This window comes from Arachis hypogaea, chromosome 14 (assembly GCF_003086295.3).
Source record: "Arachis hypogaea cultivar Tifrunner chromosome 14, arahy.Tifrunner.gnm2.J5K5, whole genome shotgun sequence".
Lineage (NCBI taxonomy): Eukaryota > Viridiplantae > Streptophyta > Magnoliopsida > Fabales > Fabaceae > Arachis > Arachis hypogaea.
The window spans coordinates 105,720,441-105,738,503 of NC_092049.1; the positions used below are offsets into that span (position 1 = coordinate 105,720,441).

The window sequence follows — 18,063 nt, forward strand, 5'->3', positions numbered from 1 at the left end:
GTTTTCTCTTACTTGACAGTGATTATAGCCAATTTTGAGATTTTTATAAAAGTTGCTGTTGACTAGTACACTTATCTATATGTGGAACTTTGAAGATTTCTTATACAGTTTAACAACTATTTATTTCTAATACCTCACCTGTACTTTTACTGGTTTGCGGAACTGCATTTACTTTAAATACAATTTGACTTTCTAGTAATTTTGTTATAGTTCCAATGCACATCTTCAATTGATTATGTATTTGGAATATTTTTCAAAATTTTGAAAAGAAAGGATTTACCACTTTTGTCTCGGTTGAGTTTCGTTGGATAAACTTTACTTAATTCATTTTGATTTGAGTTTGATTTAGCATACTACATGATTTATATCATTGTTGTTCTTTTGAAAATGTTGGACTCATAGCTTTTTTTTCTTATGAACAGACTCGCTCCTTCTTAAGCTTTTCACCTCTATGAATGTCATACGTGATTTTGTTTTTAAATATACATCTACCTTTTGGGAGTACTACAATCAATCTTAGCTTTCCTTCTCTGGTGAATCTCATTCTTATGAGTTAGTTTGATTCATTTCAAAAATAGTGCATCATTTATCCTCTCATTGTCTCTACCAGAGTTTTTAGTTAAAGATTTATCCTTGAGAAATTACTAATGATTGAGTTGTCTTTTCATATGACTTTTGTATTCTTTTGAATCAATTAAAAGCTTGTTTGATGTTTCATGCCTAGTGGATCTTGTTTGAACTCTCTTGGTTTAAGATCCTTTCTTGCATGGCTTGACTCCTTTTTAGTACATCTTAAACTTCTTGAATGTTCTTCTGAGATGGTGATTTCAAGAACACTTTTGGAGTCTTGTTTTGAACTTTTTAAAGAAGTTTTGAATTCTCTTTGAAGAAATACTAAACGGAAATTATTTTCTGTTGCTTGATTGAGATTGAAACCATTGTTCAATTTTGACGAAGTTAATTTAAAGTTGGCATGCGCTATTTTAAATGAAGTTTTGAAAAGCTTCCTTGTTTATTGGAAACCGGTTTGTTTGTAATGCAACACTTAATTCCTTTACCAATTTATAGCAAACTTTTACCTCGGATTTTCTTTCCTAAATAGAACTTAACTTTCTCTTTCGACCTCGCTAAGATTTTATACACGCTTGTTTCAATATGGACTTTGGAGATTTTGAACAAGCATTTGATATCTCTTCCAAGTTTTATGATTGCTTTTGGTTAAGTTGTGCACCTAACTATCATTCTAAAATATTTGAGAAAATATTTTAGCTCTTAGCCAAATTTGTGTGCATTTGTTTTTGGAACTCTACAAAATCTACTTCAACATGAAATTGTATTGAAGTAAAGCCACGTTTATGCTTTTGTTACTCTCTTGAAGGATGTTTGTTGTTTAACTTCTCTTTCAGACTGCGAAGTAATTCTTTTTGCAATTTTTCGATTCTTTTAAGAACAATGTATTCGGAAGTATTTTAATTATGCTCTTGAGTTCTGTGAGCTTTGTCTTGGGTTCGAGATATTCTTTCCTGTAAACCTCCTACTTTTTCGACTTAATTTGAATTTGTTTCGATCTAAGGCTTTGGTTCTCTTCTTATTGGTCCTATTGAATTTCTTGGATCCAAGGGTTATCTTTGAAGTTGTCAATTGATTTATCACTAGTAAACTTCATTGCTTGAGCGTCTTTGTTTATCTGGGAATTGGATACATTCTCTTAAATCTATGAGCATTATCCTTGATATTGTTCCTCCTTGCTAGAATCTTGTATCCTTTTGAGTAAACTCGAGAATTGTTTTGATATCACATGCGACTTGTAGACGTAGTAACGCGATGCATTAGTTCTTTAAGATGTGATATGTGTATACGGAAGTTGAAGCGGTAGGTGTGTAACGTTATGAGTTTTGGGTGTTTTGTTCCTTGCGAACGGGTTTGCAGTTGTCAGGCTTGTGATCGAATATGGGGATTGTAAAGTGCTTGATGGAGTTGGAAAGTTGAAACTTTGAGGTTGATATGAGATTAGTGTACGGATGTTAAGCACGTCGTTTTAACCCCATCATGTTTTATAGCCTTCGATGTCTTACTTTACTCCCACATATTTGAACCATGTTATCTTTTGCATTGAGCCTATCTTGTAACGTTTGCCTTGCAACCACACTCCTACCTTTGTATCCTTATGCATACGACAACCCAAGTATTTGAAAACCATATATATATGTTGAGATATTTTTGCTTCTTCCTTAAATGTGTTCAAGGGTGAACTGTTATGAAATTTTCTTCGTTTTGTATCAATTTTTGAGGACGAAAATTTTTATAAGGTGGGTAGAATGTAAAACCCAAAACCTTTGAAAAAGGGCTATCAATAGCTAATTTCAAATTCAGTGTTTCCGTAGCTTTAATTTCAGAAATTTCTTTATTAAATAAAATTAAAGCAACTTTTGATTTATTGAATTTGAGATAAGTTATGATTATTATCCAAATTTGATAATTATTGGATTATTTTTTATCATTATATTATAAAGTTGGTAGTTGTGAAATAATAAGAATTTTTATATGATTTGGATTAAATAATTAAAATTTTAAATATTAATACTTTTACTTTAGAAAATAAAAGGTTTAATTATATTATTTCTAATTATTTTGATTTGGGCATTTTACGGAAAATAATCTGTAAGATTGATGAGCAAATAGTATTTTTCTATATACAAATAGTGTTGGATTTAAATTAGGTTTCAATTACTATATTTTCCCCAATTTCATTTGAAATTACTAAAATGCCCCTAACACTAATTTTCAAAAATGAAACCCCAAGGCCTTCATCCTAGCAGCCGAAAACCCTACCCTGTCTTCCCTTTCACCTTCAGCAAGTTCACCAAACCTGAAACCCATAGTAGCACCCATGGTTCCTTTTCTTGTTCCGTGGAAGAAGAAAACAGAATCAGGAAAAAGGGGAGATTCGAGAGTGAGGGTTTCGCCACCATTGGAAGGAGGAGGCAGAGTGGGGACCACGCGCTACTGCCGTTGCCCAGAAACACGTCCGCTGCCGACTTCGCGGGGCTTGGGTTGCTGCGGTCGCCCTTCGCCGTGATGCCCGTCGGCGTCGTGCTTTCTTTGATCAGCCTCGCCGTTCTGCTTTCCATCAAGTCCATCCTGTTGCTGATGTTGCCGAACCAGACAGAGAAAGAGGGAGACTCTGTCGCGGCGTCATCGTGCCGGACCGCCGCGCGTGAGGAGCCGGGCTGTCGCTGCATTTCCCGTCGCAGAGGAGAGAGAGAGAGGTCGCGCGATGTTGAGGGTGGGAGATGCGGACCAGTGGCGCGTGCAGGAACGCGACCCACTACGCGGAGCTATCGATACCGTTTCTGCCGCCGGCAAGCCTCGGTTAGCATCGCCGGAGCTTTCGCCCGTTTCTGTCGCTGGGGAACCTTACTGCCGTCACTGGAGAACCTCGCTGCCGTCGCCGGAGAACTCTTCCGGTAAGGGTTTTAATTGAGGTTTCTGCCATTTTAGATTTTGAGAAGGTTTTGATGCTGCGCGGTTTTTATAGATGACCCACCGGAGCTTCTGGCCGCCGCCGGAGCTGTTGCCGGGGCCGGTTCGAAATCGCAGCTGCTTCGTGTTGTTATTCCGAGCTGTTTATGCTGCTGCGAAAATGTGTGGGGCTGTGCTTTGAAGCTGCCTTTGATTTCGAGTTGAGGCAAAAAGAACTTATGAGGCGTTTGGATTATGAATTTGCATTTTGAGGTAGGGGCGCTTTCCAAAAACTATATTCTTATATACTGGAATTATTACATATGGATACTGATGCGAGTGGATGTGAGAAAAGTGATTTGTGGCTTAAATGCCGATTTTATGAATTTGATGATGTAGAATGGTTGAAGTGTTGTTTTGTTATGGGCCGGAATGGCTGTGTATGATTATGAATATTGGCTGGTTCTGGATTGAACCGTGAGCCGGAATGGCTATTTTTAAATTATTTTTCTCGATTGGTACTGCAGGAGCACATTCGAGGCATGGAAGGTCGATAAAGTTTTCTCTAACATATCGGGCTTGAAGAGGTATCACCGTCTTTTGATGATTGTACCTTTCTTCAAGGTCTTTCCACATATCTGCAGGATCTTTTAATGTGGGATATTCACTTTTCAATCATACGTCAACATGACGACAAAGAAAAATAATGGCTTTGGCTTTATCCTTCTGAGATGCATTATTTTCAGCCTTAATGATATCTTTAAGATCCATTAAATCAAGATGGATTTTAACATCTAGTATCCATGATAAATAATTATTTCCAGATATATCAAGAGCATTAAATTCAAGATGAGAGAGCTTCAACATAATAAAAATTTGTTATCTGAGTCTTCTTAAAAATTTTATCAGAGTCTCGTGCTGATAACGTGTTGTAAAATAAATATCAAATAAAGAAGTATAAATAGAAGACTCTAGTACTATAATTACTATCTCAATATAATAAAGATGATTAATATTGCTATTAATATTATATGTAAAGAGTAATAGAAAAGAGTGTTTAAAATACTTATAAAATAAAAGAAGAGAAAGAATTGTAGTAGAAATATAAAGAGAAGAGTATTTTATTGCAACATAAAAAGAGAATTGATTTCTTATTACTTGCTTGTGTATCGAAGCCTCAGCCTTATTCCTCTATTTATACTAGTAAAAAGATTCACTTTACAAATATTGGAAAAGCATGCACTCTTTAATATTTGTGCTTCCCAATAGAACTTCAAAGGAAGAATAAATCATGCTGAGTAGATGGATATGGACATCCATATCGTAACAATGTTGTTGATTGACAATGAATTCTAAAACGAAGAATACCAAAATTTTAATGTAAGAAGCTCTTACTAAATGCACGGAACAAATTCTGAAAACATTTCACCGTGTCCAAAAAACAATTACAATAAATATTTATACTCATGTCGATCTATTCTTTAGTTTTTTTAATCTGTGAATGTGCACAAATTCTAACAATAAATATTTTTAATCCTTTTTAATGTTATTTTTTATTCTATTTATTATTTAATAATGACAAAATATCAATTATTATTTATATGTTTTATTATATTACGTGAATTGAAATCCAATATACTATAGTTACATGATTTGAAATCCAACAAAATAAAACCTCATTAGATGAAATATCAATAATCATTCATCTCTCTTTTTTTACATAACAGGCAAGACTAAGCAGTTAAGTCTGTTAAAACTTAAAAAGAAAAGCCTTCAAAGACAGAAACCAGCCATAAGAAACTTTAGGATTTGCTTTCTTTCTGTTATAATCTCTTGATTTCTTCTTAATGTTTCTTACTTTTACAAGATTTAGAAAAGCATAATAAAAACAGATTTAATGATTTCAACTTTTGTTTTTACAAAATCTTGAAAACAAGAGATATTATTTTGTTAAAAATCAAAGAAACGATGTTCAAGTAAATTTGATCTGTTGCACTTATTTAAGCCTAAACCTGTTCTAGATTCCAACTGTGAACCTTTCAGCAGATTTAGTGTTCAATAAAACAATTGAACGAGCTCATCAATTTAAACTTTGAAGTAAAATGTCTTGTACAAACAATCCTCAGAGGCTCAACCATTAGTACATTTTGCCAGGAACATGATTCCACAAAATGCGCTGGCGCTTGTTCTACGGCAAAGAAAATAAAATGGCAAGAGCACTTCGCGAATTTCACCTCTAGCTTCCAAAATTGCTCTCTCCAACCTCGCTTCCGTCACAAGATATGGAGTTATTATTGACACTCGGTTCAGAGCTCGCTGTGCTGCTTGTGGCAAGAGGAGAATCAGAAACACCAGCTGCCTTGCTCTTCAAGGAACCACCGGATCTCACGCTGTACATGGAAGAGGCCGGAATGTTTGTTACGTGTGGCCGTATATTTCCCTGAAAGCTTCGTCTTATATCCTGCCAACAAAGAAAAGAAACCGGAGATAACTTGGTAACTGGCTTGCCTAATATGAAACAGACATAACTCAAGTAATCTTATTTACTCGTGTATTTTAGCAACACATGATTACCATATTTTCTTGCCATGTAGGAGTGAGTTACTTCTAGAGAGTGGCAACTGTTGGAAATTTATTATAATATAAACTTCTATTCTTGTCTAACTGTAATTATTCATAATTATTAATGATTTAATCTCATCCGTTAGTTAGATTAAAAGAAAATACACCTATAGAGATTGTCCTCTCTATGCCCATTGGTAATGCTAGGGAGACAAAAAATACAACCAGAACTTGCCTTATTTAGTATTCATTAATTGTCGCAACAATTAATAAATACTAAATAAGGCAAGTTATAGCTATTTTTGGCTAATTTTCTTTGGTTACCAAACATTTTCGTATAAACGACATTTTTCAATTTCTCTCTAACCAACAAAAAAACAGAGAAAAACTTCCATCATGATGAATATCTGAAAGGGGAAAGAGAGAGAAACCAATCCTAAAGTTCCCGGGTATGAAAATCACAACCTTCAAGATCTGCTTAAGTTAATTTTTTACAGCAACAACTCTCAATGTACTACTAATTTAGCAGTTATTTTAACGACACATGAAACAGAATGCATAAAGTTATGAACATACCATATGCCTCATTGCCATATCCAAAGATTTCTTTGAGAGTGTAGTTCCAAATCCAGAGCTACCAGAGGAAGATTTTCCATTAGAATTGTTGTTGGCAGAGTGATGATCAACATGCTTAGGAGGTGCCAATTTTCTCATGTTCACAACTCTTTCAACCATTTTTGTCCCAATGACAACCGGGCTATCTTCGTCGCCATCAGTGAAACGAGCTCTACTCAAAGCATGCAAGGAGCTCTGACCACTATAGGCAGACCCGGTTGAAGGCCGCCCCTTGGACGGCGCGCTTGACTGCCTTCTAGGCTTTTCATTGCTGGTAGCCTCGCCAGAAGATGATGGTGGTCTGGAACTAGGTGCTCCAGGCCTACTCCTCGTGACTGAAGCCGGCCTTTCAGGCAACGATGTTTTCAAATTCGGAGGAGCATCAAGAGAAAATCCAGGCATTTGTGAAGGCTCCCAAGGTCTAGACTTAACTGATGGTGAGATACCACGCGACTGAGCCGGATTCTTTGCAGCTGCAGGGCGTGCTTTTGAAGCAGAAGAAGGCCTAGTCGGAGGAGCAGACACACCAAGTGTCCTTGATGGGGTTGATGATCTAAGATTAGGTGTTGCTGATCTTTGAGAAGCCTTAGGAGCTGTCGAAGAAGATCTTGAATTTGGTGTTGAGGCCCTGGAAGTGGATCGAGTAGTAGGCGTGGATGATCTCACTGATGGAGCTGCAGGCTTTGCAGATGTTAAGGTGGCCCTGGAGGAAGGTGTGGAAGGCCTAGAGGTTTTAGTAGTAGAAGGTAATGTTGACCTTCCAGAGGGCGTTGAAGACCTCGAGGAAGCCGAGGATGGAGGCCCAGATGAGGAAGGCTTTTTGTTACTAGTGGTGGAAGAACCATGCCCTGGCATTGTTACATTATTCTTAGTGACTATATTGGACTTGGTTCTTGAACTAGGTTCTACTTGGATATTAGAAACCTGTAACATGATAATAACAAGAAAGTTGAACATATCAAATCAACTAGAGAAAGAAAACAGAATGTCTCAAATATTCATATGTGGAATTTTAAAAGATAACTTGTCAATTGAATTTGAGGTTGGTGCATCCAACCAATTGTTATGGTTTTGCAGCATACACAAATTAAGATAGATTAAATTGTTCATACACACCCTAGGCTTTAATGCCGTTGGACGAGTTTTATGAATCTCTGCTTCGCTCTTTACTGATATATGTGGTTCCTTTTCAAGAGTTGGAAAAAGAGGAGCATCTGGCGGCGAAAGAAGCCTAAAACAGAACAAACTTCTCGTCAGAACGATGGATGCCATTGCAATGGACACAGATTATAATGCAACAAAAATCCAGAAAATATGAATGAGTCATATGTGATTATATTATTCAGTTTAGACAATTTCAGCATAGCAGAGAAGTCCAAATTTACATAAGAAGCAACTTGGTGTGTTGCAGACAAAGAGAATACAATTGTTTTTCCACTTCTTAAGGTTTCAATTTTTGAAATCAGCAACAATATGAATATTTTGAAGGAGTATATTTGAAAACTAAAGCTTGATGCCAACTTAATTCTTTTGGAGGATCAGAAAAGGTACCAGAATCAACTTTGATGTTAAAATTAGAAATCGGAAATTTCAAGTTATACCAACACCCAATCATATATTTTCATGTAGATAAAAGTAGTTAACTTTCCTTAACAATGTATGATATTAAACTGATGATTGAAAGAAATTAATTATGAACCCTTCATCATGCTTGAATAATGATAAGAACAAAGACAATTAAGGTTTAAAGCATAAAAAGATATCTCAAGTGGGGACTGCTCAAAAACAAAAACAAAAAGAAAACAATCATACACTTTTATCATTCTAAAAGCCAACTTATGAAATAATTATCTGCAATTTTTATATACTTCTCATCTCATTATTTTAACTACTTTCAACTAAACTAGCACACCATTTTGATTTACTATCAGTTCCACACCAGATCAGCTATAAAAATAGTGGCCCACAAGAAAATTAAGGTTTAATTAAAATTCCCTTTTGAATCCAATTATAATAATCTACAAGATCTAGATACTCTCATATGAGTATGACTCAAATTAAACAATTAACAAAAAATTAAAAGACCCAATTTACCAATCATAATCAGACTTATCATTCTCCGAATTCAAGAACTCTTCAACCCCAGTCTTCCTAGGAGGCACTGAAGATACGATCCTAGAAATGGTAGAGTTCTCTCTACTGGATTCTGCAGTGAACAAGAACAGCATAAGCTCACATAATAAAGCACCATGAAAAAAGAAAAGGGGCGTGTAAAAGAAAAAGAAACTTACCCAAATTGGACAAATCAAGTTCCTCAGAATCTTGGAGAAAGAGCAGGTTGTTCTTCTCATTCTCCTTCTCCTTCCTCCTCATCTCAAGGAACAAGGCAAGTTCCTCATCTCTCTCCTTCATCACCATCACCTCAGCTTCTAGAAGCCTCTTCTGATGTTAAAAACAAGAACTCAGAAGATCACACCTTTGATTATCCCCTCAAGCACCAAGTTCCAAAGTTGAACTCTTTCAATCAGAACGATGAGCCAAAAGGGTATCACAAGGATCTAAGAATGAATAGATATGGTGTCAACACAAGTTGCCTTCAAAGTTCCAATAAGCTAAGAAACTCAGCAAGAGAGAGAGGTGAATCAATCAATCAATCAATCATTCAGATCACATGTACAAGGTAGATTGGTGTGTTGTGCTTTGAATGTGCTCGAAGATTTTGATCTTATGTTTGCTATGACAATGTTGGAAGCTGCGGTGGTGGTGGTTGTTGCTGCGTGCAACTTTGTCCGTAGTTGACTGTTTGGCATTCAGATGTTTGAAAATGGAAGACATAGACCAAAGATAAAAAAAAACAACACTAGACTAGATTTGAATTCAATTTATGCGGTTTATTTAATTGTTCTGCTGACATTATTATTTATTACATTAAGAAATTCGAAATGGGTTTTTCTTAATCTTCCTAAATCTATAATATTGAAATTTGAATTGGCATTAAAGTTGCTTCACATGTTTTAAGTTTAATGAAGTTGCCCCCTATTCGGGTAGAAATTCTTTTCTCTTTCCTATTACAAGGTATGCTTATATAATTTTTAGAATCATGAGAGTTATACAAAAAAAAATAAAAATAAAAAAAAAATAAAGTGACAATTAAATTCTTGAAAATGTTGACTTTGGACTAATTAGTCTTTAAAAATAATAAAAAAAGTATTAAGGTTCTTTAAGATAGCAAACGGTAGATATGTATATTCTTCTGTCAATTAATAGTGCGAAATGAAACAGAATTATCCATGTGTTTTATTATTTACAGTGGTGCATGTCTCATTACTGTTATATGAGCAGGAAAACGATGTAATTTTAGACAGCGAAGTATTTATTATCTTTTGAGTTTTCATATACCATTTATTAACTGCTCTCTATTTATTACAAATTCTATTAAAATAAGTGAAATTTCGCTACAAAAATTGTTATATACATGATTATCTTTCATAGATAGACACGTCAGTATAAACATCACCGTTAAGTTTTAGTTGATGAATTGATAGAAGGATCAAATTGATTTTTTTTTCGGGAACTAACTAGTCCGAAGTCGAAATCTTCTTAGACCTAAGTGTCACTTTACTCCAAAAAAAAAATCAACCATTAAATTGACTATTAATAATATAAAATATATATTAAAAATAAATTAAACTATATATATTTATATAAAAATACATAATAATTGATTTAATAATTAATTTTTGTGTATATATAATTATTTTAGAACTTTAAAATATTGTAAGTATTTAGATTAAATTTACCTTTTACTCCTCTCACCTTAAATGTTTAGTACACATATTGTGTGTAAATTAATTAATAGAGATATGGGTACTTGAAAAGATAGTATAATATCCTAAATAATATGAAATATAAGCTACTTGAAATGTTAAAAATTCTTAATATATAGAGGTACTATAAATGATATTTTTTTTTTTTTACTTTTCATAGAATAATAACTTTTATAGTTGAACTATATTCACTTAACTTTATTACTTTAATATGATATTAAAATCTACTTTTGTAAATTTGTGTTTTGTATTTTCTTATCTTAATAAAATTACGAAAATATTTAGTAACAAAAAATAATTAATAAAAAATAGTCAAAATTTACTTTATTTAACATTTATTAATTGTTAAAATAATTAATGAATATTAAATAAGATAATTTTAGACTATTTTTTTGTCTCTCTAATATTCTCAATAAATAGAAAATGGATGATATAGACCAATAAAAAAGGATGATATAATAATGTAGACAATTCTCTTCATATTATTATTATAGTTAATTAGAGTATAATTAAAAAATTTTATGGGCTAACAAACTATAACTCAAATGACATAATTTTTTCATACTTACTTAAAAATTATAAATTTGAGTCTCACTTTTAATTTAAAAAAATAAAAATAAAAAATTCTTTGCGATGGTAGATAGGACGTATCTAGAAAAGAAAAATAAATATCCAAATTCAAACTTTGAATAAGATAACTATTTAAAGAACTTTGAATTGCAACACAAAATCATGCCTAAAAATAATAATGATATGGAAATAATGCATATAAAAAGCCTCGGTCACGCTTTTGGTATGAAACTCTCCATCGCATTTATTTCTTGTCCCTGTTTGCATTTACGGTATAAATTTCAAATGAGCTCAATCATGACGCAAATCACCCATCATATTCTTCCACTTTTGACCATGTAACTCTCAAACTCGAATGCATATAGTACAAGATTTAATAGCTCTATTTCCCTTTTAGGTGCTCGGATTTGCCAATTCACCATGATCAAGAAAGGTGAAAAGGGGAGCACCATATGGTCCATTATCTTTTTTTTTCTTTTTAAGGATTTAGTTAATTTATTAAGATGTTAAAATATTTATACAACTGAGATTTTGGTTGAGTGGTTAAATATGGTGTCTGTTAATATGTTGTACTTAAATTCAAATCTTGATGATCACCGAAAAATAGATAGAATATTTAAATATGTGTATAAGTGTGTGGTAGTGTGTGTGAGTATATTATGTAATACTTAAGATTGAGAATTATTCAATCTATTCGGCTAAATATATATTATAAAAATATTAATATTTTCTAACATAGGTGACTTAATTCTTTAAGCACTCCTTGGCAAAATTAAAAAAAAAATCTGTTAATAAAATGAACATTAAAATGTTCAAAGAATTTAACAATTGTTAAGTTTTATATTAATAAAATCATTAACAAGTAATTTAAATTAAACCTAAAAAACTTAAAATATTAATTACTAAATTGGTTTATTTAATTAATTAATATTTTAAAGATATTAGTTGAGGAATTAAATTGAAAAACTTAAATAATTTTCATTTGTAAATTTTTTTAAACATTATTGTTAGAAATACTCTAATTTAATTCTTTTCATAAAAAAAATTCTAATTTAATTGGTAGTACATGAAAAAGAAATTAAAAAACAAATCAGCCATATTATTCTTACATTATTAAATGTAGAAAAACATTCTCAGCATTCATACACCTGCACAACATCACATGCAGCACCAACCAACGAAATGGCCAAACAAAATTTGAGTAAACAAATTGCATCCATTAATTTAATTTGATTATCAAACAAACATAAAATAGAATCATTCAATTTCCATAGTTAATGTTTGATAATGAAATTTAAAGGCAGAGGTGCAATTAGGAGTTAGCAATTGGCATTGGCATATTTCAAAAGGGAGCTACTCAAATGAAGATGCAAAAAACATCTTTTTATGAAGATGCTTTGTATAAAAGTGTGATTTATTGATTTGGCCACACTTTAAATAAAAACAACACTTTTATAACATATCAAAATCTAACCCTACACTCCATCATCTAAGGGTCAAAAAAAAAAATCATCACATGAAGACAATTATAATATCTTCATGGGAGTACCCACCATTTCAAAAAGGGTGATAGGTCAAACACTCAAACATGAAACGTGGGCTGTTGGATTCCTCGAGATGTAGGAAAGGGTAAAATCGAACGGCTGTAATTAAGTGAGAGATGATGGGGCCTCGTGTATCGTGCGGTTCAAAATTTGGATTGGAGGAAAGACGCTCCTATCTGATTCGTGCGGGTCCCACTTCTGAGGGCTATTAAACTTTGTGAACAAAATATTTAGCATTTATGATTGGTGCTTAACTGCTGATCCACCACTGCGCCCCTGCCCCCCACCCACACCAACACCGCCAGGCCCCGGTTAATAATAAATCGGTGAATTTCCCTTCTTTTATTTTATGAAATTTTTTTATTTTCTCATTTTAGTGATTTTGTCAAGTATATTTTTTTTATATATTTTTTTTAGACAAATACTTAAAAACCAATACTTTAAAGTAAAAAAAAAATTGATTATTCTGCAGGTTCCTATAATTTTACCGAATTTTTAATTAGGTCTCTATATTTTTTTCTTTTTAATTGAATTTTTATACCATATAATTTTTTTCAATTTAGTCCCTACCATGACAAAAACGTTTGAAATAACAGAATATTTTATTAAAAAAATAAATATTCTCACCATTAAAGTAGGAGACCTAATTGATAACATCTCCAAATTTCGAAAATTCCAAAAAAATTTTGTCATTTTGCCCCACATTCACACAGCCCTATCCCTAAGTTCTTTGTTGAGCTCCCACAAGATCCATTGCACGGTCCTATCTCACTGCGTCTCCTCCGCTCGGCGTCCATTGCGTGCTCGTCGTCCCTCGCGTGCTCATCACCCTCTGCCTCGTATTCTACTTGTCTGCCATCACTGCACCCAATGCCTGGTGTGATCCACATCCACATCCACTACTCGCATTTCACCGCACCACGCTTCCATCCCTCCCTTGCTACTTGAACTACTGCTCGTCGTCCACGTTCTGCTTCTGGAATAACAGTTAAATTTTTTTTTTGTTTTTTCAAGGTTGATTCCTTGATGTTATTGATGTGAATTTTATTGTTGATTGGTTCATAAGCTAATTAAAAATAAATATGGTAGTGATTGAATTGATATGTTGAATTGATTTTCTGAATTGGTTTATGAATATGAATATGAATATGCAGGAGTTTTGTTAATTGTTGAATCGGTTTCAGTGACTGTTGTCTTGTGTATACATAAGAAATTGTTATTGTCGTATAAGGAGCAGGTGCAAATTTTTATACAATTTTAATTCATATATTCCATCGATTAATTGGTATGAGTGGTTCTTTTTATTTAGTTAGTTTCTCTTTGTTTTTTTTTTTTTTTTTTGGGAAGAGAGAGGGGGAGAGGGAGGGTCGGGATTATTCATAGACGTAGAATATAATGAAAAACCTTTATATAAATTATGAATTCAAAAAGAGGTAAAGAATACTTTTTTTTATGTTATTTTCTTTTCTATTAGGAAGTAGGGTCAAGTAGTGTCAGTTTTTACTTCATTTAACTTTCTACTGTGCTACTTCATTTTATTAACTAATAATAGGTTCTTAACCTTGCATGCCACTTTTTACTAATAGTTTATTAGGGATCATTCGGACTCTTCAAGAAAAAAATTAGGTAGATGAACTGCGGATCTTAGGCTGTAAAAGGCTTGTTGGGTTTATAGATTGCCAGGTATTTCAAAACCTTTCTAACTTTTCAGTATTGAGTTCAGTTAGGCTACATGCGAGAGTTTTGCGACCACCTTAAAACATATTTACTAATTTCAACTTCTATTTTTATCTATATCAGTCCAACTTTCTGAATCTTGCTACTTGATGTGGTTTCCTTTGTAGAAAATGTAGAGTACTCTTTTATTCATATTCTTTGAATGGCTTTAGTGTAGAGGTACTGACACTTTTGAGGACACGTCATCTTAAGTAATTTTTTAGGGTTCTTTTTCATTTGTTTTTTTAGGTTTTAATTAAATTTCTTATGTTTTCTGATAGAATTTTATAAATAATCAAGTATTTGGAGTTTGGTTAGTGTTTTTGTGTTTTCAAGAGTTTGTCTCAAAATAAGCAAGAATTGAAGCTTTTTAACAAGAAAACACATATATGGTTCAAGGACAGTTCAACCGGGCCCAAACTGAACGCCCAAGCATTCAAACAAAAACGTCTGGTAGTCGTCCTCAGCCCAACATGGACACCCAATAGCTGCACATGCAAGTCCGGCATCCCCTCATGTGATCTTGCACGCCTAATGGCCATAGTCACAAGCCCGGCGTGCCTTCCTTGTTGACACCCACGCCCAACTTCTCTCAACACAAGCCCAGCGTCCCTCTCCCTGTAGAGTGCAGTTGCGCCACACGCTCAAAAGGAGGGGATCCTAACCTCTCATCATCTCGTTGGAGGCGATTTTACAATACCAAGAGGAACAAAGAAGGGGATCCTGACCTTCCACCATCATACTGGGGTCGCACTTTTGAAAAAGAGTTCTCAAGATGAAACAATCATGCCCAAATTAGTCTTTTATAATCAAAATATATTTTCATAATCAAAATATACTTCTTCAAACTTATCTCCACTATATTCCGAGATGTCTTCTTTAATCAACTAAATACATTCCACAAAAACATTCTAGCTAATCCACCCACAATACTCTATAGTCCTAAGTCATCTGTTCTAAATTTCTAACAAAAAATACCCCTTTTATTTCACTCAATACTCTCTCGCTCATCTAAAATCCTAATCACTAGCTAGAAAAATCTTAAATAGTGTTTCCGGAGGTTTAGAATGCTAGAAAAATGTTTTAAAATACATAAATACATTTTCTGCAAAACAGGATGTCATGCGTACGCATGCCTTCTGCGTACGCATGTATTGTTAAATTTTTCATAGTCGCGTATGCGAGACACCTCCGCGTACGCGAGAGTTCAAAACTCGCCATTTTCGCATACGCATGCCCTCCGCATATGCATGAGTGCTAGACAGAACCAGTTTCTCGCGTACGCATGGCCTCCGCTTACGCATAAACATGGGTTTTTTCCAAAAAGCTGTTAAGCTAAAAAAATTAATTTTTTTCACCAAACTTCAAACGTGCATAACGTTTTCGTTAAAAAAATTTTCAGTCCATTCTTTGAACGTTGTAAACTTCACGGACCTAATTTTTATTTGAAATAAGTTTCACCAAATTTAGGAGTCTGAAAGCCAAGTTATGACCCACCAAAGTTAGTCAAAAATTGATTTTTACCAAAAGTTACAAACCCTCTAGTTTTTCAAAACTCACAATTCAAACCAAAACTATTCATGACCAAATCAATATCAACACAACTATACTAAATTCAATCCTTCAATACCTAACAAGTATCATTTTCAAATTATCAACCCATTCAAACCCAAGTCTAAACTCTCACTTTTGAACCAATTCAATCCACCATTCAAATTCCAACCAAAATTTTTCATCAATCTTCATTAAAAATCAAATTCATCATCATTCAATAACATCACAATTATTATTCATTACATTCAATTTCACTTTATCAGCTTCAATTAACAATTTCACTCACAAAAATCACTAACTTCACAATTTACACATTCAACACCAAATTCAACAATTTTCGTTCATAAATTAACCAATTCATATCATTCAAACCTATTTTAAAGGTTACTAGCCTATGTTTCACACAGCATTATATATTAATTATAAGAAACCGAAACCATACTTTGGCTGGTTTCTCCCTAAGTTCAAACACCACCGAAAACCTCTTTTCCACAAGCCTCCAAGTTTTCAATTTGCCAATTTAGCTAGTCCCAGCCACCAAAGCTCCAATTTAAGCGCTCAAGTGCACCAATTTGACTTCAATTCACACGTATTCAATCTAATTTCATACAATTTCATCATAATCAATACTAAGATTTACTAATTCACTAATTCACAAGGGTTAGAGTTTTCTTACCTTACCCATGGAAGATTGGGATGAAACCCAATGATTATCCAATACTAGATTACACCTAAACAAAGTACCTTACCACTTTGTTCAAATAAAATTGAAGAGCTTGGCGAGACGAATGCATGGCCCCAAACAATACGACGATCGGAACTCCGGATTAAAAGTTATGGACAAAAAAAGATTGAATTGGAAAATGGAAGTTAGGGTTCTTCCATTCCTTCTTCAACTCAGTGTGAATAGTAAAGAAGAAAGGGGAAGGGGTGGCTGATTTTAGCTTATATATGTTGGGCTTTGGGTCCGGTTCAATCGGTTTAGTATGTTGGCCTAATTTCAGGCTAAAAATATTTAAAATTAGTGTTTAAATTTATATTTTAAATACTTTTACTTCTTATAAAATATATTTCTTAATTTCTTTGACTCATAATTAATTTATTAGTTAATTATTTATTAATTTATCAGGTTTTACATTGAGGCTGTGTAGGATTAGGATTGACATTTTATAAATCTGCGAATAAAATAGGATTAAATAGTTTCAATAAAAAATTAACCCATAAATAGAATTAAAATTGAACCTAAACTCTATGCTACTCTACCCATTATCATCTTTATTTGCACACAATATTTTTCAAAAGTTTTTATTCACTACTTAGTCTCAATCAAATTTAAAATTCAGACATAATTACTTACAAGGTAAATAAATTGCCACGACGCCAAAGCCTCAATCGCACACTAAAGTTTACGAAAGAACCCAAGCCAAAATATATGGCCAACACCTGTAGAGAATAAACCACCAAATAGAACAACATAAAAGCATATGGAAAACAATCTATTAAAGCACTATATTATAAAGAAGAAGAAAAAAGGCTCCATGTAATTATGTAAGTTTTATCTTGATAGTTGTATTATACTTATAAGTTCCTATTACGGCCTGGCCCAAACCACAAGCGGACCGCCCCGACCCGAGCACCACCCACTCGGACGGTCAGGAGCAAGACGCTCAGTCGCCGATCCGGACACGCGTCCCTGACAGCTACGTTACAGTTTTGGGAAGGAAGCATCAAGGAAGGTGGGCCTGTCCTTGATGGGCCCACCTCTGACATGATATATATGGGGAAGGTCCTACCCTTCCCCCAAGGTACGTCATATACCACTCATCCTTTTTCACTTGCACACTTTGCTGACTAGAGCGTCGGAGTGTCTTTGCAGGTGATACCCCCTCTTCTCCATACGAAGAGCTCGGGACGTCAGCTGCACTCCCTACAACCCAGCATCCCGGAACCAGGCGATTTCCCTCTCATCAATCGAAGTACCAACCCGAACCGTCCGGTACCCGACCTACCGAACATTGGCGTCGTCTGTGGGGAACGTAATTGCCTGAATGGACGTTGTACTGGGCCCAGGGGGAACAGGCCGTGAGACCGAGCACAGAGGGGAAGCCTCCGTGGCCCCTCCCCGGCCACGCACGAATTCCCCTCCATGACGAACCACACGATCTCCCAAAAGGCGACCCTTCGGAAGAACTGGCGACAACAGCGCCAGAATA

The 18,063-nt window shown here is 34.2% G+C and overlaps 1 protein-coding gene across 1 annotated transcript; it reads right to left on the minus strand.

Moving 5' to 3' along the window:
* Nucleotides 1-5,509: 5,509 nt before the first annotated feature.
* LOC112743629 (uncharacterized) lies at nucleotides 5,510-9,532 on the minus strand. Its single transcript, XM_025792910.3, has 5 exons — nucleotides 8,931-9,532; nucleotides 8,734-8,845; nucleotides 7,756-7,870; nucleotides 6,601-7,563; nucleotides 5,510-5,923 (listed from the first exon to the last, which is right to left on the minus strand). Exons 1-5 carry the CDS (start codon nucleotides 9,055-9,057, stop codon nucleotides 5,699-5,701), a joined length of 1,542 nt encoding a protein of 513 aa, XP_025648695.1. The 5' UTR covers nucleotides 9,058-9,532; the 3' UTR covers nucleotides 5,510-5,698.
* Nucleotides 9,533-18,063: the final 8,531 nt, after the last annotated feature.